This window comes from Neofelis nebulosa, chromosome 16 (genome assembly GCF_028018385.1).
Source record: "Neofelis nebulosa isolate mNeoNeb1 chromosome 16, mNeoNeb1.pri, whole genome shotgun sequence".
In the NCBI taxonomy this organism is placed as follows: Eukaryota; Metazoa; Chordata; class Mammalia; order Carnivora; family Felidae; genus Neofelis; species Neofelis nebulosa.
The window spans coordinates 47,382,115-47,408,030 of NC_080797.1; the positions used below are offsets into that span (position 1 = coordinate 47,382,115).

A 25,916-nucleotide genomic window follows, 5' to 3' on the forward strand; every position below is an offset into this window, starting at 1 on the left:
ACTAATATAGAGATTTTATTTAAATTGTATTGAGTTTTTACAGCACATTGCATGTTTGTCACAACGCAACTGCACAGTTTGGATTTTTGGCCACATCATGTCACTTACACCCACAAGAGCTCTGAAAGGAGTATTTGATGAATACATCTGAGCTGAGAGCCCAGAGTCTCTCTCCAAGGCCATGCAGTATGTTCACTGATGGGACAGTCCCTCAAAACAGCCACACGAAGTAGACAGATACAGTCTCCTCAAATGTTACCACCAATCTTACTCCCCCTGAAAATGGGCAGAGTGAAGTGCAATGAAAGTTAATTAAAAAGCCACTCGCAACTGGCAGTAAATTTTAATGATTGAGAAAATGCTTAGAATTTTACGTATCAGAGACAAGGAATAGTTTGTTACTTTTTCAATGATCTCAGGAATTTCCCAGACACAAATCTCCATTATTCAACTCCATTTAAATGAAAAAAAAAAAAAGTTCTGCTAGGCTGACCTAAATACGCCAAAACTTTTTAGGTTACATCCATGACAAGTATAAAAGCACAGATGCTTCTCTGTAGGACTAAAGAAAAGGTCAGGACAAATAACAATTCTTGTTCTAAATGCAGATCCTAGTTATTTTCAAATGAAAAATTTTTTTCTAGGAAGTAACATGAAAGTAGCAGTTAGACAGACAGCTACCATAGTTTTAAAACAGGATAAGCCTAAGTGTAATTCACCTTTTATACACCAATGGATTAAGGAAAATGTATAAAGGAAATACTAGTGGTTTCATTATAGATCAAGGAGACTATATCTGTCCCAACCACAGTACATGGCTATATCACTGTATCTTTTGGTTAAGTGCCACTGGTACATATAAAGATGAAACAAAACAACAACAACAACAACAACAAAAAAAAAAACAATGTTTGGTCCAAATGGACACATTTTCTCTCCCAATTTTGGTATCAAGGCTTTATTCTCTTCTGTTTGGGTTCCATTGTTAAGTGCACAGAAATAGACAGCAGCATTTGTACTGAAACCCTCACATACCAAACAGCATATTCTAGGAGGTAAAACCAAATGCTAAATTCTACCCTCAAGGTGTCAAGTGTTCAGGATAAGAAGCAGTGTGACCCAGAGGAGGCAGCAGCCAAGGGAAAGACAACATGAGGGAAGTGGGCAATGGAACAACAACAAAAATCCATTGTTTCATTTTCATGCCAGGAGAGGATCAAGGTGTAACTCCTGTGTTAGCACCAGGACAACTAGGAAAAGTCAGGCGCAAAGGGCAGGGCACGATCAGCAAATATTTGACAAGGATCATTTCTGCTTTTCCCTTCTCATTCTTCACAGTGCATACCTCAAGAGCTGCCACCGAGTAACAGAGATGACTGCCTTCGCAGCTCAAAATAACTGATTTTTGCCAGGACTGAACATCAGCAGAGCTTTCCTCTGCTCCCAAGAATGTCTGACTCCTTAGAACTGTCCCTCTAAACTGAATATTCACTGCTGTTGGCCGATAAGCCAAGTGAAAAATACAGCAAAACCTCCACTTGCTGAACCAGTCTTTAAACCAAACTCCACAGAGACAGAACTACTGCAACTAGAGGGACTGCCTCTAAAGACTGAGCCTTCATGCACAGACACAGAGCACAGAGGAACAGGATATAGTTCATTTCAAATAGGATAGGAATTCCTATCTTGTATACTAAAATCTGCTTTTTTCAAGGTGGAGGAGAGATGGATCTGTTTATCACTTGGAGTTTGGTTATACTTATGCCTTTCTATTGCTGTTTGGGGCATGTATCACCAGGCGGTATCTATGAAATAATCATCTTGTGGCCCCTAGGACAAAAGCTGGAGTCACCAGCTCAACATTAAGCTTCCAGACTCTGGGTCTGGATCAGGACCATTACCCCAAGGTGAGGGTCTCACCAATAGAGGACCTCCTGCCAAATTGGAATTCCTCTGCTCCAGTCTCATGGTACCAAGGAGGATTTCTCAAGACGGTATCTTTGAGCTCTGTTATTTCATGAGCCACACCAAGGAACCTTCAAAACTACACCTGAAGCAGATCCTCCCTTCAAACCTGCTAAAATTGGACAGGTCATCTCCTCTGGCATTCAGCTGGAAGCTGTAGCAATGGGTTTCTTCAGATGTTGGCTCATGAGTTCCCTGGCACGAGATACTTGGATGTGTTCATAACAGGAGTTACAGACGAGAACTGGGTCATAGAGCTGTTGATCAGGAATGGGCAGCTTCAGGTGGCAGCAGCCAGCACAAAATACATTCCCACAATTTCTGCCAAAGAACAAAGAGGGAAGAGCTCATCAGAAATGAATGATCCTCACGGCCCCTGAGTGGCTCAGTCAGTTAAACATCCAACTCTTGGTTTCAGCTCGGGTCATGATCTCATGGTTCATGAGTTCAAGCCCCACATCAGGTTCTGTGCTGACAGTGCAGAGCCTGTTTGGGATTCTCTCTCCTCTCCCTCTGTCTCTCCCCCGCTTGCATATGCTCTCTCTTGCTCTTTCAAAATAAACACTAAAAAAAAAAAAAAAAAACCATGAAGGATACTCTAAAAGGCCTTACATGAGTAAATAAAGAGAAAAGTTGGCAGAAAACAAAAGTAGTCCCTATAAAGATATCTCCATTTTCAGATTAACTCAATTTAGCTCAGATACACATACATCAATCACTCCTTTTTGAGCCTTACAGAATCATATAAAACATCTTACCGGCAATGGTGTCTTCGTTTGGCCAACCAGAACTCACAGTCACAGTTATAGCAATGTGATGCCATATGGTCTGGAACCCAGCGAGTCACCTAACAGAAGGCACAAGGAAAAATTCCAGGTCCTTGTCAACAAAGTAGAAGAGCAACACTGCAACAAGGAAAGCATTCCAGGAGAAAATGATGAGGTCTGTCTTTATAGTTGGCCTCTACTTGCCTAAAAAGAAGACACTCGCCCAAGAGAAGGTTCAGTTTATAGCATGTCACTCATCTCTGAGAAACATGAGAATTCAATGCTTCACAAAAGCATGTATTTGCCTGGACATACCTCAGTCTCTTTCTTATCAACAGGTTCCCAGCTTGCTTCTGAAAGGCAGTCTTCACTGTGATCAGAGCCAAAATCTTCTATATCACTGCCATCGGACTCCTTCAAACATGTCTGGAGAAAGGCAAAGACATCAACACCATCTTCACCATCACTAACATGTACTGTTTCCTATGCATTAGGTACTATTCTAAGAATATTACATGCATGGACTTCTTTAATTCCTCCCAAGAATCGTATGATGTATATTATTATCATCATCCTTATTTTACAAATAAGGAAATTAAGCACTGAGAAAAGTAAAAGGTAGTAAGTAGTAAACCTGAATTTTCAACGTTGTACAGTTGACCCTTGAACAACACAGGTTTGAATTGCACAGGTCCACTTGTATGCAGAGATTTTTCAATAAATAAGTATAGTCCTATGAATGTATTATTTTCTCTTCCTTATGATTTTCTTAGTAACGTTTTCTTTTCTCCAGCTTACTTTATTGTAAGAACACAGCATACAATACATCTAACATACAAAATATATGTTAATTACTGTATTATCAGGCTTCTTAGGCTATTACTAGTTAAGTTTTGGGGAACTCAAAAGTTGTATGTGGATTTTTGACTACATGAGGGTTCAGCACCCTAACCCCTGCATTGTTCAAGGGTCAAATGTATTTTGGATTCAGACCTATGCTCTTAACCAATATGCTTTATCACAGCACGGACATATTTCTCATTACATTCTAAACCAGAGATTCACAAACTATGGCCCACAGGCCAAATCTAGCCCACTGCCTGTTTTTGTAAATCAAGTTTTACTGGAAGACAGCTACACTCATTTTTATACGTATTGTCTATGGCTGTTTGTGTGCTGTGACAGCAGAGACAAGCAGCTGGGACACAGACTATATGTCCCACAAAGTCTAAAGTATTTAATATGGCCCTTTACCAGAAAGCTTGCTGACTCCTGTTCTAAACCAACACTCCGAATATTAGGAAGTTGTTAGCCCTGACCATCCCATCCCAGTAAGTGGGCAGCAGGCAAGTGGGAATGTGTTAACAGAAGGAAGGGAAGTGTCCGTGTTGATGACATGATACTGTGACCAAGAAACTGACTCCTAGAAGCTTCTTAAGAATTGTGGACCCAAATCTGAAGGCTCCCAACACAACAAACCTTAGTCTTCATCATCTCTCACTTTGATTGTTCCAAAACATCTTTTTTTTTTTTTAATGTTTATTTTTGACAGAGACAGAGCGTGAATGGGGGAGGGGCAGAGACAGACAGAGACACAGGATCTGAAGCAGGCTCAGGTTTGAGTTGTCAGCACGGAACCCGACATTGGGCTTGAAGCCATGAACCGTGAGATCATGACCTGAGCCGAAGTGGGAAGCTTAACAAGCTGAGCCACCCAGGCACCCCTGGATTATTCCAAAACATCTTAACCAGCCTCCCAACCTGCATTTCAAGTGCCTCATCCACTTGACACACCATTGCTAGAGTAGTATTCTTAAAATACAAATCTGATGGGGTGCCTGGGTAGCTCAGTCAGTTGAGCATCCAAGTCTTGGTTTTTGGCTCAGGTCAGGATTTCACAGTTCATGAGTTTGAGTCCTGCATCAGGGTCTGTACTGACAGCATGGAGACCCTGCTCCAGATTCTCTCTCTCTCCCTCTCTGTCCCTCCCCCACGTGGGTGCTCTCTCAAAATAAATAAATAAGCTTTAAAAAATATTTTAAAAAATACAAATCTGGGGTACTTGGGTGGCTCAGTCAGTTAAGTGTCCGTCTTCAGTTCAGGTCATGATCTCACGGTTTGTGAGTTTGAGCCCCATGTCAGGCTGTCTCCTGTCAGCACAGAGCCCACTTCGGATCCTCTGTCTCCCTCTCTCTCTGCCCCTCCCCTGCTCACACACACTCTCTCTCTCTCTCAAAAATAAACATTGGAAAAAAAAATACAGATCTGATCATGATTCTCAGTAGCCAAAATCGTGCTGCCTTGAGGGTAGAATCCACACAAGAAGGGATCTCGCGCTGACCTTTCCAATCCCTGTCTACTTCTCCAATATCAGCTCCCACCTCACTACCCAACTCCCTCCTCCATGGCCCAGCACACCTGTACATGCATGTGTCACACATGCACACGTGCACATACACACATACCCCCATCCCTTTGTTCGAGTCATCCCATCAGAATACTTATTGCCTCCATGCTTTTGAGAATGGTATTTCCTTTTTATGGTCCACCTAGCCAAATATGACAAGTTCTTCAGCACTCACCTCAAGTACTATCTTCTCAGGAAAGCCTAAGCCCCCAACACCTGATGCTTCCTTCCAGGATAACATTTAAAAAAATCATTCTAGTTGTCTGCTTCTCTCTCCTATAGACTGTGAGCTCCTTGAGAGCAGGGACTATGTCCTTCATCCTACAGACCAGCCACCTAACACAGTGGCACATAGCAAGTACCCAATGAATAAATGTTGAATGCGTGGAAGGCTGGATGGAAAGAATATATGAATGGATGGATAGCAGTGGTGAATACTTACAAAATCATCCTCATAGTCCATGGGGGGCTCTGCCGGAGGGGCACAGCAGTGACGGATATCCAACCTCATCTGAAGCTCACGCACCTGTCGGCGTAGCTGCTCTACCTCTTGCTTGTACCCTGCTTCGATTTGCCGTAATCTATGCTGAATCACATCCGTGGGAAAGGGCAGTCCATCATCATCCAGGTAGAGAGGAGGCACTGGAGAAGGGCAGCTCAGTGGAACAGGCTTTGTGCTGGAGACCTGCTTTGGGTGACCGGACAACCACATCCGGTTGTTTTTTCCCCCTGGACCAGTACAGTGTCCATTGGAATGACTAGAACAGACCGGTGATTTCACCCCTTCTCTCTGAGCCCACTGGCCCCCAAAGCAGGGCCCTATTGCCCGCACCTGCTTGTTGCTTGACCTTTTGCTGCAACAGCCATAGGAAAGCAGCCGCCGAGGGGTGGTCTCCCCACTTGGGAATGAAGTCACCATCCCTTGGAAGCTATCCCAGTTGGATCCTAAAAAGGAGAACTCACTGATCTGGCTCTGAGAAATTGGCTTTCGGGCCCATTCCAATGGCACTTTCCCAAAGCGAGGATTTTCCAATAACTGCCCATTCCTATTATTCCCTCTTTTGCCAGTGTATTCCTCCCTATGAATCAGATCTGGCACAGAGCTGGGCTGTTCCTGGTGGGAACTCCTTGCCACAGACCCTGGGGGATCTTGGCTGAGGAAGTCAGTGCTTGGCTCCGAAGGAGTTTGGCTGGTAGCACTCAGTGGGTCGCAAAGGGTACCCAGACTGTGATCTGCAGCACATCCAGAGGGCACACCTAGCATGGAATCTAGCAGGGCCTGTTGGGGGGCACCCGAAAGGGAGTCCTGGGAAGACTCAGGAAAATCACAAACTCCATTCCATTTGTTGGAAACAACTTCAGAGAGTGTGCTGACAGCTTCTTTCTCAGGACAATGTTCAGGTGGCTCCTCTGTGCCATCTAAAGTCCTATTCAGCTCATTGTGGGCAGGAGGGTCCGGAGCTGCTGCTTCAGTCTCTTCCAAGACTTTGATCTCAGGATCAGAGATGTTGCTCTTCATTTCCTGGGGCACTGCAATACTAAACAGTTTGTAACTTGGAGAACAGCTTCTCTGACTCTTAAAAGGTTTCTTGCTCAAGTAGTCTTTCTGGCTGCTGGGCAGAGGGGAAGGAAGACCCATTTCTCCTACGGTCTGCTGAGGACCTCCTACCACAGATTCCACAAAGGTCTCTGAGCCCTCAGGATTGCTGTGCCGGGGCTCCAGGCCTACTCTGGCCTCCTGACAGTGGTTATTCAGGTTAGGGTCACTGGATGTGCGAGTCAGGGGGCTGCTTGTGTCACAGGCAGAAAGCAGATCATCCATAGATCTGGTTTTAGGTAATCTAGAAAGACAAACACACCTCCAGGTCAGTAAATGGGAGCTACCTCTAATATGCAGAATCAGGCCATCAAAGCAACATCAAAGCCAGAGTTCCCAAGATACAACATTTAAGATTACAAACAACCAATGTTCACTGCAACAAGTCTACTCTGCAAAAAGTGAAGGACATGAACTCTGTCCTCCAGAACTGAGCATCTGCCCCCAACTTTTATCAGTCCTCACTCTACACAATCTCCCTGGGCGATCTTGACCACTCCCATGGTTGCAATGCTTTCTATGTTGATGCCATCTAAATCGACTATGCTAGCCAGGACTATACCTGAGCCTTAAATCTAATGTCCAACTACCTCTATCACACTCGGTAAGATGGAAGCAAGACAGTTTTGGAGCTAGACAATACTGGTCCTGACAATGATTAGCCATATGACTACAAGAAAGTTATTTAACCTTTTAGACATGTACTATCATCCTCTGTAAAATGATCATCATAAATTATACCTTATAGAGATGCTATGAGGATTCAAACTATAGGCAGCCAAGAGCAAACTTACTAAGACTACACTCACAACTTCTCATTTTTACTGCCTTCCTTGTTAGAAATGATCTTTCCATCACAGTAGTAACCAGCACAGCCTTTTACAAACCCTTAGCAGCAGTGCATGCCTCAGAGTCCTAAGTCACCATGGAAAATTCCCCTAGCATAAAGCACTCAAAAGAGTTCTAGAAGCATTCGTGCACACCAAACGGGTAACAGACATTTTCAAGAATGTCTGATTCTTAAAACATTTCAAAAGTCCTTTGAGCAACGAAAACTTCAGGGAAATTTGCCAGGAAACAGTGGAGACTTAATTGGCCTCCTATTTTCAGATGCCTCAGTCAGTCCAGCCCACACAGAAAAATCCCTCAAAGATGGAGTTAAAATATAGCTGATTTTTTAAGTGTTTGGTTTTTGAAACTTATGGGGGTTTTTTAGGTTTTTTTTAAGTGCTTATTTTGAGAGAGACAGAGAGCATGTGCACATGTACAAGTGGGGGGAGGGGCAGAGGGAGAAGAGAGAAACCCCAACCAGGCTCCAAGCTGTCAGCACAGAGCCTGACCCAGGGCTCAATCCTGTGTACTATGAGATATGACCTGGACCAAAACCAAGAGTCAGACGCTCACATTAAAAAAATTTTTTTTTTATGTGGGGGAGGGGGGCGGCACCTGGGTGGCTCAGTCAGTTAAGTGCCGACTTTGGCTCCGGTCATGATCTCATGGTTCCTGAGTTTGAGCCCCACCTCAGGCTCTGTGCTGGAGCCTGTTTCAGATCCTGTGTCTCCCTCTCTCTCTGCCCCTCCCCCGCTCATGCTCTGTCTCTCTCTCTCTCTCAAAAATAATAAAAAACATTTAAAAAATTTAAAAAAAAAAGTCAGACACTCAACCGACTGTGCCACCCAGGTTTAAAAAACACCTTATTATGTTTTTTAAGTATTTTTATGTGTGATTTTACTTTTGTGATCAATTTTGATTTTGTGTATGTGTATGGTATGAAATTCCAGGAAGGCAATGGCAATGGTTATGATTACACAGTCTCTGGAGTCCCATAGCCTCGGCTCAAATCCTAGCTTGGCAATTTTTTAACTATGTGACCTTAACTTCTTTCTCTAAGCCTCCATTCCCTCATCTATCAGAGAAAGGTAATAGTATCTATCTCTTAAAACCGTGGTGAAGATTAAACAAAACAATCCACTTCAAAGCACATCGCTCAGTACTTCCTACATTACTGCACTTACTATTTACTTGTTTCTCTCCTGCTATAAAAGTGCCGTGAGGGCAGCACTGTTTCTTATTTGAATTCCCAACACTGGCCAATCAAACAATTTGAGAAATGAGTAGTGAGCTTAAAATCTAACATCAAGTGTTCACAGCTAGGTACCAACTGAATGAAAAAGACAAGTGAGATTCAATATTTGGTGCACATTAGGAGCTCCTATAGATCTTCTAGATATATAGACAACCAGACCCATCAAAGACCTATGAATGAGAATGGCCAAGAGTGAGACCCAGGCATCTGTATTTTTAAAAAGTACCACAGCTAACTTTGGTTTTTTCCCCCCTTTATTTTGTTTTACTTTTTTATCATGGAAACTTTCAAACATACAAAAGAAGTAAAAGAGTATGAAGACCTCCCATGTATTGTTGACCCAAATTCAACAGTATCAACAGTCTGAAATCCTCAACAGCCAATTACTACCTACACAGAAGGTTTAATCAATAATGCTGGTAGAGACAATAATGCCTGAGGAGTTTAGAACAGAGACAACTCATCCAACGAGGGTGGTCAAAGAAAGCTACGTAGAGAAGGTAGGATTTGAGCTGGGTATACCAGAATGTGTTGTACTTTAATGGAAAAAGAGAAAAGAGGGCAGGATATTTTTGATCTAGAGAAAAGTAGAACCAAGTCAGGCCAGCTGTTAAAGAAAGCATTTTTTTTTTTAATTTGCATGCTACTTAGTCCTCCAAATCCAACTCTCCATCTTGAACTGCCTATAGCACACCTTCTCTTTGCTAATATTTCAATCCCAACCTGCCTGTATCTCCTCTTCCCTGAACTGACTCGTCTTCTCAACTTCCCAATGTCTTTAGGTTAGTACTAATATCCATCTAGTTTCTAGGCTCGGAGAGTCATGAGCTTTGACGAGTCCTCTTCATTTCCACACTCCCACACTCAGTCACTCCATGATCTGCTAATGACTCCTCTTCAAGGATTTTAATCCTTTCCTTTTCCAAGGACTCTTCCCCTCATATCTGAATTACAGTAGTGTTGGCTGTTCTCTGTGTCTCCAACTACCCAGCTCAGTGATTCATTCTCCAAAAATCCCATGGTCACCAGGTCACAATGACTTCCTACAATGACTTCCTATTGACAACTGACTCAAACTCCTCAGGGAAATGTTTAAAGCCCTCAATGAACTATCCCATATTTCTTTCTTTCTATTCCTCAGAATGGCCCCTTCCTAACCCCTGCCAGTTCCAAAGAGGTTCCTCTTTTTTTCTTTGAACTATCTCTCATGTAGAGGTGCATGGGTGGCTCAGTTGGTTAAGCATCAACTTTGACCCAGATCATGATCTCATAGTTCATGGGTTTGAGCCCCATGTCAGGATCTGTGTTGACAGCTCAGAGACTGGCGCCTGCTTCAGATTCTGTGTGTGTGTCTCTCTCTGCCCCTCCCCTGCTCACATTGTCTCTCTTTCTCTCAAAAATAAACAAACATTAAAAAAAATTTTTTTTTTTTTTTAAACAAAACAACTAACTCTCATGTATCCAATTCCTTTGGACCCCTCTCCACTACTTATTACCAGGTATTCCATTCATTTGTTTGTTCATTTAAGCATTTACTAAAGCACCTATTATGTGCCAGGCCCTGCACCAGATGCTAGACAAAAAAGCCAAGGTTTCCCGCTTGGTCTTCCATTAAAACTTCTCTGAGTGAACAGTCACCAAATGACCCCTTTCTGACTTCTCATTTCTCTAATAGCTTTGAACTATACACATTCTTACTTGCTTGGATGCTGACTTAGAAATATTCTCTAGTAGTAGTTCTATGTCTATCTTATTACAGCTTTTAAAGAATATCTTAAATAGAATCAATATCTTGTATTTCTTTGGACCATAAACCTAGTATTAGACAACTAGTAGGTTTAAAAAAAAACACTTATTGAATTGAAAAATTAGATATTGATTTAAGACAGTGATTTTTACACAAGTCACAGAACTTACTGAGAATTTGATAAAAAGTTCTGAGCCCTCTCCCTGGCAAAGTAAACTTATAAACCTATACTCAAATTCTGCATAGTTTGGGGAAAGAGGAAAATCACAGAATTCTTAAAGCCTATCCCTGGGCAGCTGACCATGGACTCAAGACCCTAAAACCAGTAATTTATAGGGGCGTGGTTTTTTTTGTTTTCCTTTATAATATTCAACCAGTAATTTAAGCTATATTTTAGCTTTAAAAGTCTTCCACAAGGGGTGCCTGGGTGGCTCAATCAGTTAAGTGTCAGACTCTTGATTTTGGCTCAGGTCATGATCTCACAGTTTATAAGATCAAGCCCCACATTGGGCTCCATGGTGACAGCAGAGCCTGCTTGGGATTCTCTCTCTCCCTCTGTCTGTCTGCCCCTCCCTGCTCACATATGTGCTCTCTCTAAATAAATAAATAAACTTTAATAAATAAACAAATAAATAAAAAATAAAAATCTTCCACCAAGAAACAAAGATCATACATATCCTTTGAACCCAGCATTTTCATTGCTTAGAAATTTATCTGGCAAAAACACTAGCACAAATGCCAAGATACACATATAAGGTGAGACTACTTAATTGTACACCTAAAAATGGTTCAGTTGATGGGGCACCTGGGTGGCTCAGTTGGTTAAGCAACCAAATCTTCGTTTCAGCTCAGGTCGTGATCTCACAGTTTTGTGAGTTTGAGCCCCACATCGGACTCTGTGCTGACAGCATGGAGCCTACTTGGATTCTTTCTCTCTCTCTCCCACTCTCTCTGTCCCTCCCCGGCTCATGCTGTCTCTCTCTCAAAATAAATAAACTTAAAAAAATTATTTTAAAAAAATGGTTCAGATGATAATTATTATGTGTATTTGACAACTGTTTTAAAAAACTTACACATAGTTAAGGATGTTACTTAAAGCACTCCCAGTAATGGTTAAAAAAAAAAAATCACCTGAATGATCACCAGTTGGAAACTGGTTATATAAATAATGCTACACTCTAATTTTAGACTAACATATGCAGCCGCTAAAGCAATAAAACAGCAGCTTTACATGTGCTTTACAGGGGTGACAGCCTAATACAAAGCGGGCAAAACATTTTGCAGATCAGTATGCAAAATATGGTTCCGTTTTTGTATTTTATTTTGTTAAGGTTTATTTACTTTTGGAACAAAGCACGAGCGGCAGAGGGACAGGGACAGAGAGAGAGAGAGAAAGAGAGAGAGAGAGAGGGAGGGAGGGACAGAGGATCCAAAGTAGGATCCAAAGCAGGCTCCGTGCTGATAGCAGCGAGCCCACTCGAACTCACAAACCTCAAGATCATGACCTGAGCTGACCTGAGCTGAAGTTGGCCGCTCAACCAAATAAGCCACCCAGGTGCCCCTGTTTTTGTATTTTAAAAACGTTTCTATATGAGAGCGTGGATACATGTATGTAAACATAAACATCAGGAAAGACACGCAAAGTGTTACCAGCCTGTGGGGACAAGGATCAGGGAGGGAGGACTTTCATTTTCTACTTTTACATCGTTCAACTTTTCTAAAATAGGAACTTGTGTTACTCTTATAAGGTAAACAACATTGACTGTACTTCCCCCAAATATTCAGCCAGAAGATAAACTTTAATTTTTATGTCTCCCTTTAACTTCTGGCCTTTTTGGCCAGGTGGCTCACCTGATGAGCATCCAACTCTTGATTTTTGGTTCAGGTCATGATCTCACAATTGAAGGGATCGAGCCCTGCATTAGGCTCTGCACTGATGGCAAGGAGCCTGCTTGGGATGCTCTCTCTCCTCTCTCTCTCTCTTCTCTCTGCCCCTCCCCAGCTCATGCTTTTTTTTTTTTTTTTTTTCCTCCTCTTTCTCTCTCTCAAAATAAATCAAAAAGATAAAAACTTTAAAATTCTGGTCTTTTCCTGTGGGAGAACATGAAGGCCATCCCTCTTCCGGAAACCCACTTCCCTGAGAATCAGATGCTTCTGGAAGTGCCCCAATCAATGCCTTCTATCAGTGAACATAAATCAAGCCCATTCCCACAAACCTTCCTAAAACAGTCCTTTCTGTTCTGTTCTCCTGTCCTCTGCTTGGCTATGTCACAAAGGGTGAGAGCAGCTCCAGGAAAGAAGGTAACCAATCTTATCTTAGGAGAGGACCTTGAAGACACACAGAGTACACTCCATGCTAGCTGCAAGTCCTGGGCCAAGTTTCTCCTTCAACTATATCAAGAAGTTGCTTTTAAATATCTCATAAAAGAAGGAGAACGTTAGGCTAGACACAAAGCAGTATTGCCTTCCTGGTGGAGAGAGAAGAGAGCAAGAAAGGATCTTCTTACCTGTCCAGAGAACGGCCAGAAAACTCCTGGCTCTGAGCCACCGGGGAAAGGTAAAGATCCATGGTCTCTTCCCCAAGTGTACATGGAGACGACGCTGGCAAATAAACAGCTGTCCAGAGGTGTAGGGCCCGTACGTGACACACAGGATGCAGGACCTAGGGAAGCAGCACCATACTAGTGTTTTGTGAGCTGTTCTGGGTCCCTCTTCCTTCCCCAAGCTTTTGGCTCTACATTCTCCCCACTGACTCACCCTGTTCTCCTTACAGGTCTCGAAGAAGCACTGACAGGATAAGGGTTTGGACTTACCATGTCTGAGCCAGGTGTGTAGAGGAAGTTATGGAAGTTCTTATTGCCAGCTCGCAGGAGAGCCCACACAGAGCAGGTCCGCTTATAGATGTTGCGCTTCTCTCGCTCCCAAGGGTTGTTGGCCAGGAACGTGCCGTAGAGGCAGGAGTATGTGTGCTGCACCAGCTTTACCTAGAGGGCCAAGACAGCTTGCAAATGGGAGCCTCGGCCACCTTCTCCCTGACCCTGGCCACAGGCTTTAACTTACCAGGAATGCTTCATTAAACTCAAACAGGCAGGGGAACTGCTTGAGCAGCTGATGAACGGAATCAAGCCACTGGAGGAACACAGGGCATTGCTCATTTTGGTCCTCTGCATTCTCCTGGTGGCCACAGCGATCTCCAAACTTGTGCCCAAAATCCAGCCAGTCAGACTCTACTAAAACTTGGAAGCCCTGCAAAAAAGAGAGTCCAAGTATAGGGCCTTTCTGGAAAGGCTGGTATGCTACTCCCCAGGGGATGCCCGAAGCAAGGAGCTGGCAGCTTCAGAGAAGAGCAGAACCAATCCTACAACTCAAAGCCACCCATGGCCTCCACTGAAAGATCCCCAAGACAGATCCAGAGGACCCCACGCCTTCTCTGCCCCCCTTTCCCTCTGTTCTTTCCCACCCAACCCCACTCAATACCTCCAACGTCCTATAATATGGGTCCAGTAGTATTTTGGCCAGGGCTACAATCTGCGGTGTCCGGTCCCAGCCATCTGAGCAGTGCACCAACACAGGCCGGCCTTCCCGGTCTACAGTATTAGCCACAAGCACGGCTGCCTTTAGCATCACCGACAAGTGCTGTAGCCATTTGGTGCTCTCCAGTGCCGACAACCAGCTACACAAGAGCAGAAATCAAGTCTGTCACCAAGGGCGCTGAGGATCCAATGGTCTCTTCCACCGCCCATGGCCAGCCACAACTAATGAAGTCCCTAGGGAGGGCTGAAGCCAAGCGGTCCAGTCCGTGGCCTTTCTGCCAGGAGGTATCTGGCAGGAAAGGAAGGAAGACAAGACCTGAGGTAGACAAGAGACTAGGGACCGAGGGAGAACGGGAAGCATCACACGCACATTTAGCCAGTCTTTCCCCAGTTCTCTGTGTTCTTTAGGTAGGAGAGGATCCAAACAAAGGGAGCCCAGTGTCCTGTGGCTGTTCCAAAGTGTTGGCTAAAAAGCAGAAGGAGTGATCTTGGAACTGGCCCACTGCACCCAGGCTCTCAGGTCTCCCATACCTCTATACTCCCCAGTTCCCTCTCTCACCTCCTAAGAACTAGAACTGGGTGAAGGACAAGACAAGAGAGGATGGAACTGGGGCAGGGACCACCTACTTGCTAGGATCAGGCATCTGGCTACACACAGCCCGAAGGTACTGGAAGCTGTTCCGGATGGCATGGATATTGGCCATTCCCATGAACACGACCTCACAGTTGGGATAGTATTCTGTAGACATACAGAGGAGAGTGGAGCATAAGAGCATGTCCTGAAAACAGGCGTCCAGGACAAGTGGGCCAGGCTTCCTTGGCAGTGCAGACCACTTATGTCTGGATGCTCAGGAGCCATATACTAACGGTAGTAATAATGATGTTAATGGCAAATGATAGTCCTAGTACTACTAGCAATGGCAATACATAGTAAACTCTCAATATATAGTAGCTTCTCTAGCCAGTAATTGTTATTATCATCCCCATTTGACAGATAAGAAAATAAAACTTAGATTAAGCAATTTAGTCATAGCTAGTTAAGTGGCAGAGTCCCGATTCCAAGCCAAGTGTTTGGCTCTTTCCACTGCACGAGCTGCCCCCAGGTCCCTCCTCACCAAAGCCACCCAGAGCACAGACTGACTGCAGACACTGGGGTAACAGCAGTACCTTCACACTCACAGCCTCCACCCTTGGCCCGGTTGGCCACAGCCGCCGTGTAGGATCTGGCATCCAGGATCAGCAGTTTCTGGGGGGCCGCTGTGCTCTCCACTCCAGAGCATGCAGTCAAGGAAGAATCTAAACATGTGGCAGGGAGCAGACCCTGGGTCAGCCAGCCCAGCCTCACCCTACCCTGGGACACTCCCTTTCAGAGGAGAACATACAACTATAGTCCCCTGCCACCCCACAGCTTCCCAAAGGGCAGGGACCCTGGCACCCTGTGTGTTGTCATCTTCTTCCCATCCTCTCACTGGGGACTCCCTGAAAGCCAATGAGACCAAGGAGGGGACCTGCTCCCCAGGGCATCAGCACCACCCACACCTTACCGAAGTCAGTGTCACATGCCTCGCTGGCATCACTATTCCCAGTGCTGAGGGAGCCCCCAGTGGCCCTTGTCCCCGGGTCCAGAGCACAAGCTTTAGCGATGGACGTGACCAGATACTCATCATCAGCATTGCGCCAGCCCCACCAGCTGATCTCAGGCTGGCTGCAGCGGGCAATTGCAGCCCCATTGCGTAGGTGTCTGACAAAATGGAAGAAGCCATCATGCCCTTGCCAGTTGCAGCTCCCACCCCCCACGCCTACTACCAAGGCCCCAAGAACTAAGATCTCCAGAGCCAACAGGGGCTACCAGTTCACCCAGGCCATGATAATAAACACCAAGAGCCCTTGACATATCTAGAGGGCTTTATAGTTTAGAAAGTGCTGTCATACACATTTCTCAAATAGGCTCTGTGTTGCCAGGGTGACCTTGACTTCTTGAATCTGCACAGCACCTGCTCCAGGTACAGACACCAGCAGGAGAGCAAGCCTGAGCCCAGAGCAGAACAACTCCAAACCTCCTCGCTACTATATGCCTCGCTCTATGTTAGCTATAATGTTCTACTGCAGGGAACCCGCAAGCTTTTTCAGACAGAAACAAACAATAAATGTGCAGCTTCACACGTCATAGCCAGTCTCTGTCATACATTCTCCTTTCTGGTTTTCTTGGTTTTTGTTTTTTTTTTAATAACTTTTTAAAATTATAAAAATCATTCATAGTTCTGGGCTGTACATAAAACAGGCTGCAGGCTAGATTTGGTTCACATGCGACAGTTTGCCAACTCTTGTTCTAATGCAACATTTTACACACACACACACACGCACACACACCCTCCAAAAAAGAGTAAAGTGAATGTACTCTCCAAAAGCCTCATCTTTAGGAGAAAAAAACTGAGGCAGTTTTTGATTTGAAATTATTTCATTCCCTGCAGGGTGTCAATTCCCGGTCAACTAGGACAAATCTCTAGTTTTGACTCTTTCCTTATTGCATAAAAACTATCCTCTCTACTTCCTGTCCCCTACTGCCTCACCTATACACAACCACCGGGATCCGCTTCCAGGAGCGGAAGGAAGCCACGTTCTCCAGCTCTTTGTCTGTGATCCATACAGGAACCAGCAGCTTCTGGGGGTAACTGGGGCACAATCTGCAAAGAGAACAGATGGGATCACCAAGCTTGATCTAAGACATGTGATGACAAGATCCCCAGGGATGGCTTTGTGAGTCAGGAGTCCTCCCCTCACAGAACCAGGGGCTGTGCCCGGCAAGGTCTAAGTCTAGATTGGTGTTTTGGTTCCCCCGCCCCTGCCCTCTCACTTGTAGTTGCTGTTGATGTGGGAGACTCTCCAGACATTCTGCAAATCAAAGCCCATCCTCGCGAGCTCAGCCTCCTGGCGACATCTTATGTGCTCTCCTGCAACACAGCCCCCACGCCTGTCAGCATCCAACAGAACCATGGCCAGGGGTGGAGGAGGGTAAGAACCAAGAGACAGGAAATCTCCCAAAGAAAACAGCCTGGCCTTACCTGGCTGACATAGGTGAGTATGCTGGTCCTCCTCAGTCAGCCCCAGGCACCAGGCATGGTAGGCAAAGGCAAAGAGGTCTTCAGGCTTGGCAGGTCTCGCCGTGGCCCGGCTTAGCCGTGACAGCCACTCTTGGCACTGCTTGAAAGTGGAGAAGTGGCACCTGCCAGGCAAGAAGCCACAGAGTGAGATAAGAGGCAGGTGTGCACTGGGGCCATAAGGGTCAAAAACAAGGCCACAAGAAGGCTGTGGGGAGAGGAGGCTTTAAAGCAGAAGGTAAGGCATGGGGTTCCTGAGGAGAACCAGGGATACTGGTGAATACCCAAGAGAATTTATCTTTTTGACAATTCTCTTCCCAAGAACTCTAGTCCTTGAGACATACTTGTCCCTTCTAGTGGGGGGCCCTACCATTTCATTTCTCATATCAAATCTAAATGCTACCGCATGTCCCTGAATGTCTGCTATTCCACGTTATCTCCCATGACTCCTGCTTCAGGCAGGAAGTCCTGTTCACATCATTCCTGTCTCCTTGTTTCTTCACTTCTGCTTGATTATACCTCGTCTTGGCCAAGCCACATCCTACTGACACTTTGAAGATAGTTCTGGTCACAACTCTTTTTTAAAGCCTTCCCAGCCCACTCCATTTTAAGACCCCTTCCTCTTTTATTCTTAATATGCTTAGAGTATTAAACAGTATGTTTTTCCATAGCATACTGCCACTGTTAAATCTTCCTTCAGCAACTAGACCTCAACCTCCCTGAAGGGAAGGCCACTGTGGATTCTCTTTCTGAATCCCTATAGACCTGAGCACATGACAGCCTCTAAACTGAGCATTCTTTTAATAATCCGTGGAGTCATTCCAGATTCCTCTTTCTCTCATATCCAATCTGAGAGCAAATTCTGTCATCTCTACCTTCAAAAATCTGACCACTCCTCACCAGTTTGACCACCACCACGCTAGCAAGGCCATCATGCTCTGTCACTTGGCTAACTGCAATAGCTTAACTAATCCCTCGGCCTCTGCCCTTGCTTTTGCCCCAACTCACTTCCATCTATTCACAATATAGGGCCAAAGCAATTCTATAAAACATTTAATCAGATCACATCTCTCCTTTGCTCAAAACCCTGCAGCGGTTTCTCATTTACCTCAAAGTAAAAGCCAGTCATTATGACAGCCTGACACCCCCCCTTACCTCTCAGATCTTACATTCCACCACCCTCACCCACATGCACTCCACTCCAGCTATACACTAGCTTCCTTGCTCTTCTTCCAATATGCTAGGTACATACCCACCTCAGGGCCTTTGCACTCGCTGCTCTCTCTCTCTCTGGCACCCTCTTCACTCAAATATCCACATGGTCACTCTCTTTAGGTCTTGACTCAAATGTCACCTTTGCAATGCAACCTTCTGTGATCACATTGTTTAAAGCTACAACCTTCACCTCCATAGCACTCCATATCCCTTTTACCTGCTTTATTTTTCACCTTTCATTTACCATCATTTAACATATTTTACTCATTATTTACTGCTGGCTATCTCCCCGATGGAATATAAACCCCATGAGGGTAGGAAATTTTGTCTCTTTGTTCCTGCTGTATCTCCAGTGCTTAGAACAGTCTGCCATAGGAGCACCTGGGTGGCTCAGTGGGTTAAGCATCCAACTTCGGCTCAGGTCATGATCTCGTGGTCCGTGAGTTCAGGCCCCACATTGGGCTCTGTGCTGACAGCTCAGAGCCTGGAACCTGTTTCAGATTCTGTGTCTCCCTCTCTCTCTGACCCTCCCCCATTCATGTTCTGTCTCTGTCTCAAAAATAAATAAACGTGGGGCGCCTGGGTGGCGCAGTCGGTTAAGCGTCCGACTTCAGCCAGGTCACGATCTCGCGGTCCGTGAGTTCGAGCCCCGCGTCAGGCTCTGGGCTGATGGCTCGGAGCCTGGAGCCTGTTTCCGATTCTGTGTCTCCCTCTCTCTCTGCCCCTCCCCCGTTCATGCTCTGTCTCTCTCTGTCCCAAAAATAAATAAAAAACGTTGAAAAAAAAAAATTAAAAAAAAAAAAATTAAATAAATAAATAAACGTTAAAAAAAAAAAAAAAAAAAGAACAGTCTGCCATAGAGGAGAGTACTCAATAAATGTATGTTAAGTGAATTAATAAACGAACCAACAATAAAGTAAGTGCTGTATGCTAACCCTAGGTGCTTTCTCATACATTATCCTATTTAATCCTTATGACAACCCCATGAGCTATGCATTATCCCCATTCTTCCAGGTCAAGATACTGTGGGTCAGTAAAGTGACCTCCCAACCTAGACAGGGCTTCTACCTTTTCTTCCAAATGGGGAAAGTGAGGCAGGATTTTTCCTTTCTTGCTGCAGAGAAACCCTGCATCAGAGAGGCCTGGGCAAGACTAGGGCCAGAGGACCTGCGTGCAGCCCCGTTGTTCTCACCTCACCACTTTGGAGTCCTTGCAGGCAATGTGCAACTGGAACATATCACGGCTCTCTACACTGTCAATCATCCGGAGGGGGACCTTCAGAGGAAGGGCAAACGAAAGCTCAGATCCCCACTCTCACCCCTCCTCATGCCCACCCCAGCCCAGATGCTGATATATCAATACTAGGAAGGAAACCCACATTTACTGAGGGCCAGTTAAGTGCCTAGGAACTGTGCTGGGTCCTCTACATACAGGGCCTTAATTAATAATCACAAGAACCCTGCAAGCCAAGTGTTTTCACAACAAACTATTAGGGAAGAAATTGAGCCTGAGTAGGGTGACTTGACCAAGGCCACACGGTTGGTAAGTGGCACTCTTCAAACAATGCCACTGCACCCCTTAGAAGGGCCAGGAACATAGTAAAAGGAAAGAGAGAAGAGGGGATGGAAGAATAAGAGACAGGCAGAAAGACAGGCGTATAGCTAGGAGAACGAGGCAGGAAAATAAAACGTTTGTGAGAAAAAGAAGGGAACCCCAACTATTTGGAGACATGATCAAGTAGAGTATTGGAACAATCCCACCTTGAACCAGACAGGGATTCTACTGTGGTTGTGGGAGAAGACAGGAACTCACGTTGATGACAGAATCTTTAAACTTGATATGCAGTCGGTAGTTGGAGATGGCAATGAGGGCATCAGCTGCCCGGCCCAGGAACTCCACTCCCTCACCCTGCAGCACTGTAAAGGGCACCTGTTGAAGGGCAGAGGAACCCTCAGTCCAGAAGTGAGTCACCCCTCCATTCCCCTCCCCAAACCCTGATCTGTGGGATTCCCTCTGGAAAAGCTGGGCCAAGGCAGAACAGAAGAGTCCTCTCCACGGTAACAGCACCAGGCAACAGCTGTACAGGAAAGCTGCCTTTCCCTCCCTGGGGCCAAAGGCTCTACAATGCACATGTAGACAGAGTCCCCTCCCTCCAGAGACCTGGAAACAGGAAGCCAAAGCCCAGAACTAGATTCCCTTGGAGATATTTTTTGAGGGGAGGGAAAAAAGGTGTTTTTAATTGGGCAGAGAGTTCAACCCACCCTGGGCCCCCAACTCCTCCTTACCTGCAGATTCTCCTCCTCTTTCACTAGTTCCTTGGGGGGAAACAGATCCTTGGCTTGGATGTACTCCAGGCTGGGGGGCCCTTCCTCACCCTGTGGGGAAGGCCTCAGCCCTAAGTCACCAGGCTCCATTTGGCCCATTAGGTCTCATTCTGCTCCCCTCCCCTCAACAAACCGGGATACACCCCATACACACTTATAAAGGTTCTGGTCACCAGAGGAGAGAAAAGAGGCCTGGCTTGGTTGGGACAGGGGGGTACTCAAGCCTATTAAGCCTAAGGGAAGAGTAAGGTCCAAAGAGGACCTGGGAATCTGCACTCCTCAAAAAGCAGCAGAACCAAATAGAACCAAAATTTCCCAAACGGAAGAAGAGAGAAAACTAAGGAAAAGACTAATGTGAGGGTAAGACAGAAGTAAGAATGGGAAGTGCTGCCCTGAGAAAAAGGAACCAGGTGTGGTTGCTGGTTTTAGAGATGAGAGGGAAAACAGGCACCTAAGACCACGACCTGTCAATCTGGTGGGTGAAGGAGACAAAGAGGAGTGGGTTGGGGGATTCAGTCCCAAGCCTCTAGAGGGCCTTCATGGTTGCTTTCAAAAGGAGGATGTCTTTTGGAGCTGAGCTTATCTTCCAGTTAGGCCCACACTGCTAAAGAGCCCCACCACCTGCCAAGCAACCTGCCCTGCCCCCTGATCAGAGGGGAATTCCTAAGGAATAACCACAGCAAGCAGAAGTAACTCCTCTCCCAACCACCAGGGAGGGGTGAAGAGGGGATCCACGCACCTGGGAGAAACCGGGAGACCCAAGGAAGGCCAGGGGAGAGAGAGAGGAGGCCTGGCAGCCACCCACGAGGGATGGGGGAGGGGGGTGGTGAGAGGGGAAGGGTGGGAACATCTGAGAGGACAGATGGGGGAAGCTGGGAAGGAGCATTAAGCCAAAGGGGGTGGGGGAGGACTGGGAATGATGCAGAGGTACAGAGCCCTGCAGAGGCAGGGAAGATGGAGAAGAGAGGCTGTCTGGGGGACAGTCAAGGAGAAAAGACTGGCGTGTCAGGTGAGGGATGGAGTGGTAGAAGGGGGAGGGGACTGGAGCCAGGGGAACAGCTCAGACATTCTGTGCTCCCCGACCTGCCCCTCTAACATCCCAGCCACATCCCACATCCCCATGCAAGGATGCAGCGGGTGGGACCAAGATGGAGAGGTGGAGGTAAAGGGATGTACCCCTGCAGGGCGGGGCCTGGAGATCTGCAGTCAAGGGCAGTGGCTCCGGGGCCAAGATGGGTCAAAGAATTTCCATCCCGTCCTTCCACATCCCCCGGCACCCGAAGATGAAAGCAAGTCCAAGAAAGAAAAGGGAACCACCCGCCGCCCCCCGCACCCCCCCCCCCGCCCCGCTCCCCTGCCCGGGGCCTAGGGAAGGGGGATGGGCGAAAATCCGGAATCTCAAGGGTTGGCCCTGGGCGGGGCTGGGGGTGCAGCATACATTAGGACCCCTGGGCCCCCGCAGGCGAGGCCAACACTTACGAAGCAGCTGAGCATAGAGCAGGAGACGCGGGCGGTCAGGCTCATGGTCGCGGGCGGTCTGGGCCAGCGCACATGTCCCCGGAGCCGCTGCGCTGCCCGCCAGTGCCGGGCGCCCGCCGCATCCCGGCTGCGGTGCCTGCCAGGGGCAGCCGCGGCGGCCAGGAGGCGAGCGCGCTGGTAGCGGGGCCTCCGCGCGACTCCCGCGCGCCTCTCCCCTACTCTCCACAATGGAGCGAGCCCGGCTCCGCCCTCCCGCACGAGCGCAGAAGGGAGGGGAGAGACCCAGGCAGTGAGAGGAGGGATGGGGCGGAACCTTGCGGCCCCGCCCACAGTTCCAAGGCTCCACCCTCCTCGGAGCCCCTCCGCAGCGTGCGAGGGCGTCCTCTGGGGAAGTCTAGGGGCTTTCGAAGTCTGGGGTGCGGGACTGCCCCCAGATCGCGTGAAAGGGTAAGGCAAGACCTCCTACATCTTTTCATTTCCCATATTCCCAGGTGAGCCACCCCACACCCCCCTTTTCCCACTCCATCCCCATGCTCTCCCCACCTTGAGTTCCCTCAAAGCCTGTTCTGAATTCTCAAAATGGAGCTCGCCTACCTCCACCCAGTGACCTTTCCAGTTCCAAGGCTTCTTCCTTTCCCTCCCAAACCACCACCCACCATACCCCTGTCCATCAGTGTCCTCCCATCCCCTAACGTCACTAAATGCCGTTCCTTTTTTTTGCCTCTTAGAACGTACACTGATCTATGCCAGTTAGTCACTCCACACTCCTGAAAGGGAAGTTCTCTAAGTGTTTTATTCCAAGACCCCTGCCCAACCCTACTCTTTAAGCTCCACATCTCCCTTGTTTCACATCCTCTGACATCTGGCTAAGAAAGTCTTTCTTGGAAAAGAATTTTTTAGGCTGGGAAAGAGAAGACTGGAACTAAAGACCACAGAAGCATGCAGAATAAAACTTGAAACCCGAGAGTATGGAGGGAGTTGGGTAGAGGGCCAAGGAATAGAGAGCAGTGAAAGGCTCAAAGTGCCACCAGGAGTCACAGAAGGAGCTGGTCAGAATCCCACACTTTCCTGTGCCTGGTTACTTTCAGAAACCAGGGCTTTGGTTTGGATTTGAGGGCAAGGGAAGAATAGGAGAAAACCTGACATTGCATTAAGCATCTACTATGACCCATACATGTTCCAAATATTATCTCACTAAAACCTTTCAGCTCCCCAAGAATTAAGCCTTATCCTGTTTTACTGGTGAGACATCAGGCTTAAAAAGAAAGTATGCCATTTACCTAAGCTATTTAAGTGGTGGTGCTAGGATTCAAAATTAAATTAGGCTAACCCTGAAGCCAACAGTCTATTCAGGGTATTACAGAAAAGAAAAAGGAAAGGGGCTATCAGTTGGTGGGGACCAAGACCAGCAAGCTTTCTAAGATACCAGAACAGTACCGCACACACCACATACCCACATGCCTAGGGAGGGAAGGAGAGAGTCCTCTCACCAGCTGAATTCCCTAACATGTCCCTAAGTACAGAAGATACCTAAAGGAACTGAAAAGAGCAAGGGCCTGGTATGGGCCAGGGCCTACAATTCTCCACTCTCTTCTCATCTCACTGCTTCCTCTCCTAGTTCTCAGGGATAAAGTAAGGGGTTCCCTGAACTTGAGGTGAGACAAGGGCACTTAGAGTCAGTGGAAGAGTATACAGGATCATTACAACCCCCTTCCTAACCCACCCCCAGCACAGCCCAGTGATATTCTGGGCATCTTGAGGCTGCTGTCCTGCTGTATATCCAGTCAGCTATTGGCTGCAGTAGCTTAACAGACAGCAGCACCTTAGAGCTGGAGAAGCCCCAGTGTTTTGGTGGAGTCACTCCTGATACAGGACCTACAATATCCAAGGGGCCCACTAGGAAGTACAAGAATCTTGAGATAAAGGAGGCCTGGTTTTTCAGGCCAGAACAGAGAGAACAGAGAGCTTCCACCAGGGACCCAAGAAAAGCAAGAGAAGGGCCATTATAAAAGGCTAAGAGCGCCAGTGGTAGGTAGTATAGGGAACGCATGGCATAGCATGTGCAAAAAAAGACTTCTACAGGCTTCCTGTCCCAGGGCCATATACTGGCTGATGTTTTGCAATCTACAGAAACCCTAATTTATTTCCAGCACAGATGAACCCGTTTAGGAGCTGAACAGAGTAGCCTGGAGCTCAAGGTCCAGGAGGGGCAGGGCAGCTTCATGGAGAAAGACAGGATTACAGAAAACACAACGATCTGAGGAAAGGGAGAGTACTCACCATTCTACTGTGGTGAGGGTCCTGGCTGCCTGCTTCTTACTGTAAGAAGACAGAGAAACATAGGATTCAAGAGCACCATTAATATTACCTTAGAATCAGCAAATGCCACACACCTACTCCGGACCTCTACAGAGAATCTCACAGAGAATCCAGCCTCTCCACAAGTCCCGCATTGCCAGACAGAGGCAATGCGAGCTACATGGGGAGAAAAGCAACAAGTGATTCTGCAGGGCATGAAGTCAGTTACAAAGTTCTGGAGCAGGAATGAGTGTCATCCAAAATTATTCAGCAAAATTCAAGAGTCCTGATTCTGAGACCCGAAGGAGAACACTCCAAACCCTATTCTTTTTGGGAGAGCAAAAGAACTTCCAACTCTGAAACGAGAAGCTGCACAACCAAGACTTACTTCAGGCCTTGGTAGGGATATGAATCCACAGGAATGCTCTGCCAGCCTCTAAGTCTGGAAGTAGCACCCACCTGACCTGTTTACTGGGGGCAGAGTCCAGAGCAGAGGACAAAAGGGAGGGGACCACAACCTGTGAGCAGAAGGCAGCGGCGTTGGATAGGTCCTGCTGAGTGTACTTGACACCAAGTGGGATGCAGGATTGTGGGAGGCCACACACAACAGGGACAGAATCAGGCCAGTTCAAGGCCTCCGAGTCAGTACCTGTCAAATGGGCCTAAGCAACAGAAATTCAGGATGGGCCTCCTTGGCCCACTTAGGGAGCCAGGCCCCGGTTTTACTGACACTTTCCTTCATGCCTGCTATCCGAGCTCAGAAGCAGTCCAGCAGTGCCCTGCGCAAGTCTGTGGGGATAAAAGCCTCCATCTGTGGTGTTGCCCGCCTCCCTGATCACAGCCCACCCTTCCTCACGGGGGAGCCAGCAAGCGGCAAGCCAGAGGTGCTGCCTCACCGCCCACTGGCACGCAGCCTCAGGGAAACGGAGGGAGGGAGGAAGGGAAGGACAAGGACCAGACCTGCGATGCCCAGGGCTCCCAGACCAAGGGGATCTGGCCCCGGGGCGAGGGGGAAGAGGGGGGGCGGGCCAGGCTGGCAGAAGAGCCCAGGTGTCCAGGTTCTAGGGGCGGAGCCTAAAGATTCGGAGGCGGGGCCCCGAATGACAGAGGGCGGGGCTCATGAAAAGCGGAGGGGCTGGGGCGGGGCGGGGCAAGACGCAGTCGTTGCGGTTCCCAGACTGGCAGTGCACGGGGCACGGTGACTCACCCAGGCGGCGTCCGCCCGACCCTCCGAGGCCGCGCTCTCACCACTTCCGTCTCCCCCAGCTGCTGAGGCCGCGCAGCTTCGACCCCACCACGGTGCCTCTTACCCCAACCAATCGTATCTCCGGTCTGTGCGCGCCCTGGCCAATAGCCACACCAAGTCCCGCCCTGCCCCCGCCACGCAGCCGCCGCCCTCA

At 47.2% G+C, this 25,916-nt stretch overlaps 1 protein-coding gene across 4 annotated transcripts; it reads right to left on the bottom strand.

The window, feature by feature from the left end:
- Positions 1 to 25,835, bottom strand: MTMR4 (myotubularin related protein 4). Of its 4 annotated transcripts, none has more exons than XM_058704412.1 (19): positions 25,724 to 25,835; positions 24,499 to 24,537; positions 20,701 to 20,790; positions 20,228 to 20,344; positions 19,608 to 19,690; positions 17,165 to 17,325; positions 16,957 to 17,053; positions 16,673 to 16,786; positions 15,647 to 15,843; positions 15,270 to 15,398; positions 14,730 to 14,841; positions 14,047 to 14,242; positions 13,630 to 13,815; positions 13,383 to 13,553; positions 13,077 to 13,231; positions 5,582 to 6,980; positions 3,048 to 3,158; positions 2,724 to 2,812; positions 1 to 2,286 (listed from the first exon to the last, which is right to left on the bottom strand). In XM_058704412.1, exons 2-19 carry the CDS (start codon positions 24,499 to 24,501, stop codon positions 2,109 to 2,111), a joined length of 3,588 nt encoding a protein of 1,195 aa, XP_058560395.1. In that variant the 5' UTR covers positions 24,502 to 24,537; positions 25,724 to 25,835; the 3' UTR covers positions 1 to 2,108. The 4 variants fall into 4 exon arrangements, with proteins under 4 accessions (XP_058560395.1, XP_058560396.1, XP_058560394.1 ...); XM_058704413.1 differs by lacking the exon at positions 25,724 to 25,835 and adding an exon at positions 24,905 to 24,923; XM_058704411.1 differs by lacking the exons at positions 24,499 to 24,537; positions 25,724 to 25,835 and adding an exon at positions 22,219 to 23,923.
- Between the last annotated feature and the right edge of the window lie 81 nt (positions 25,836 to 25,916).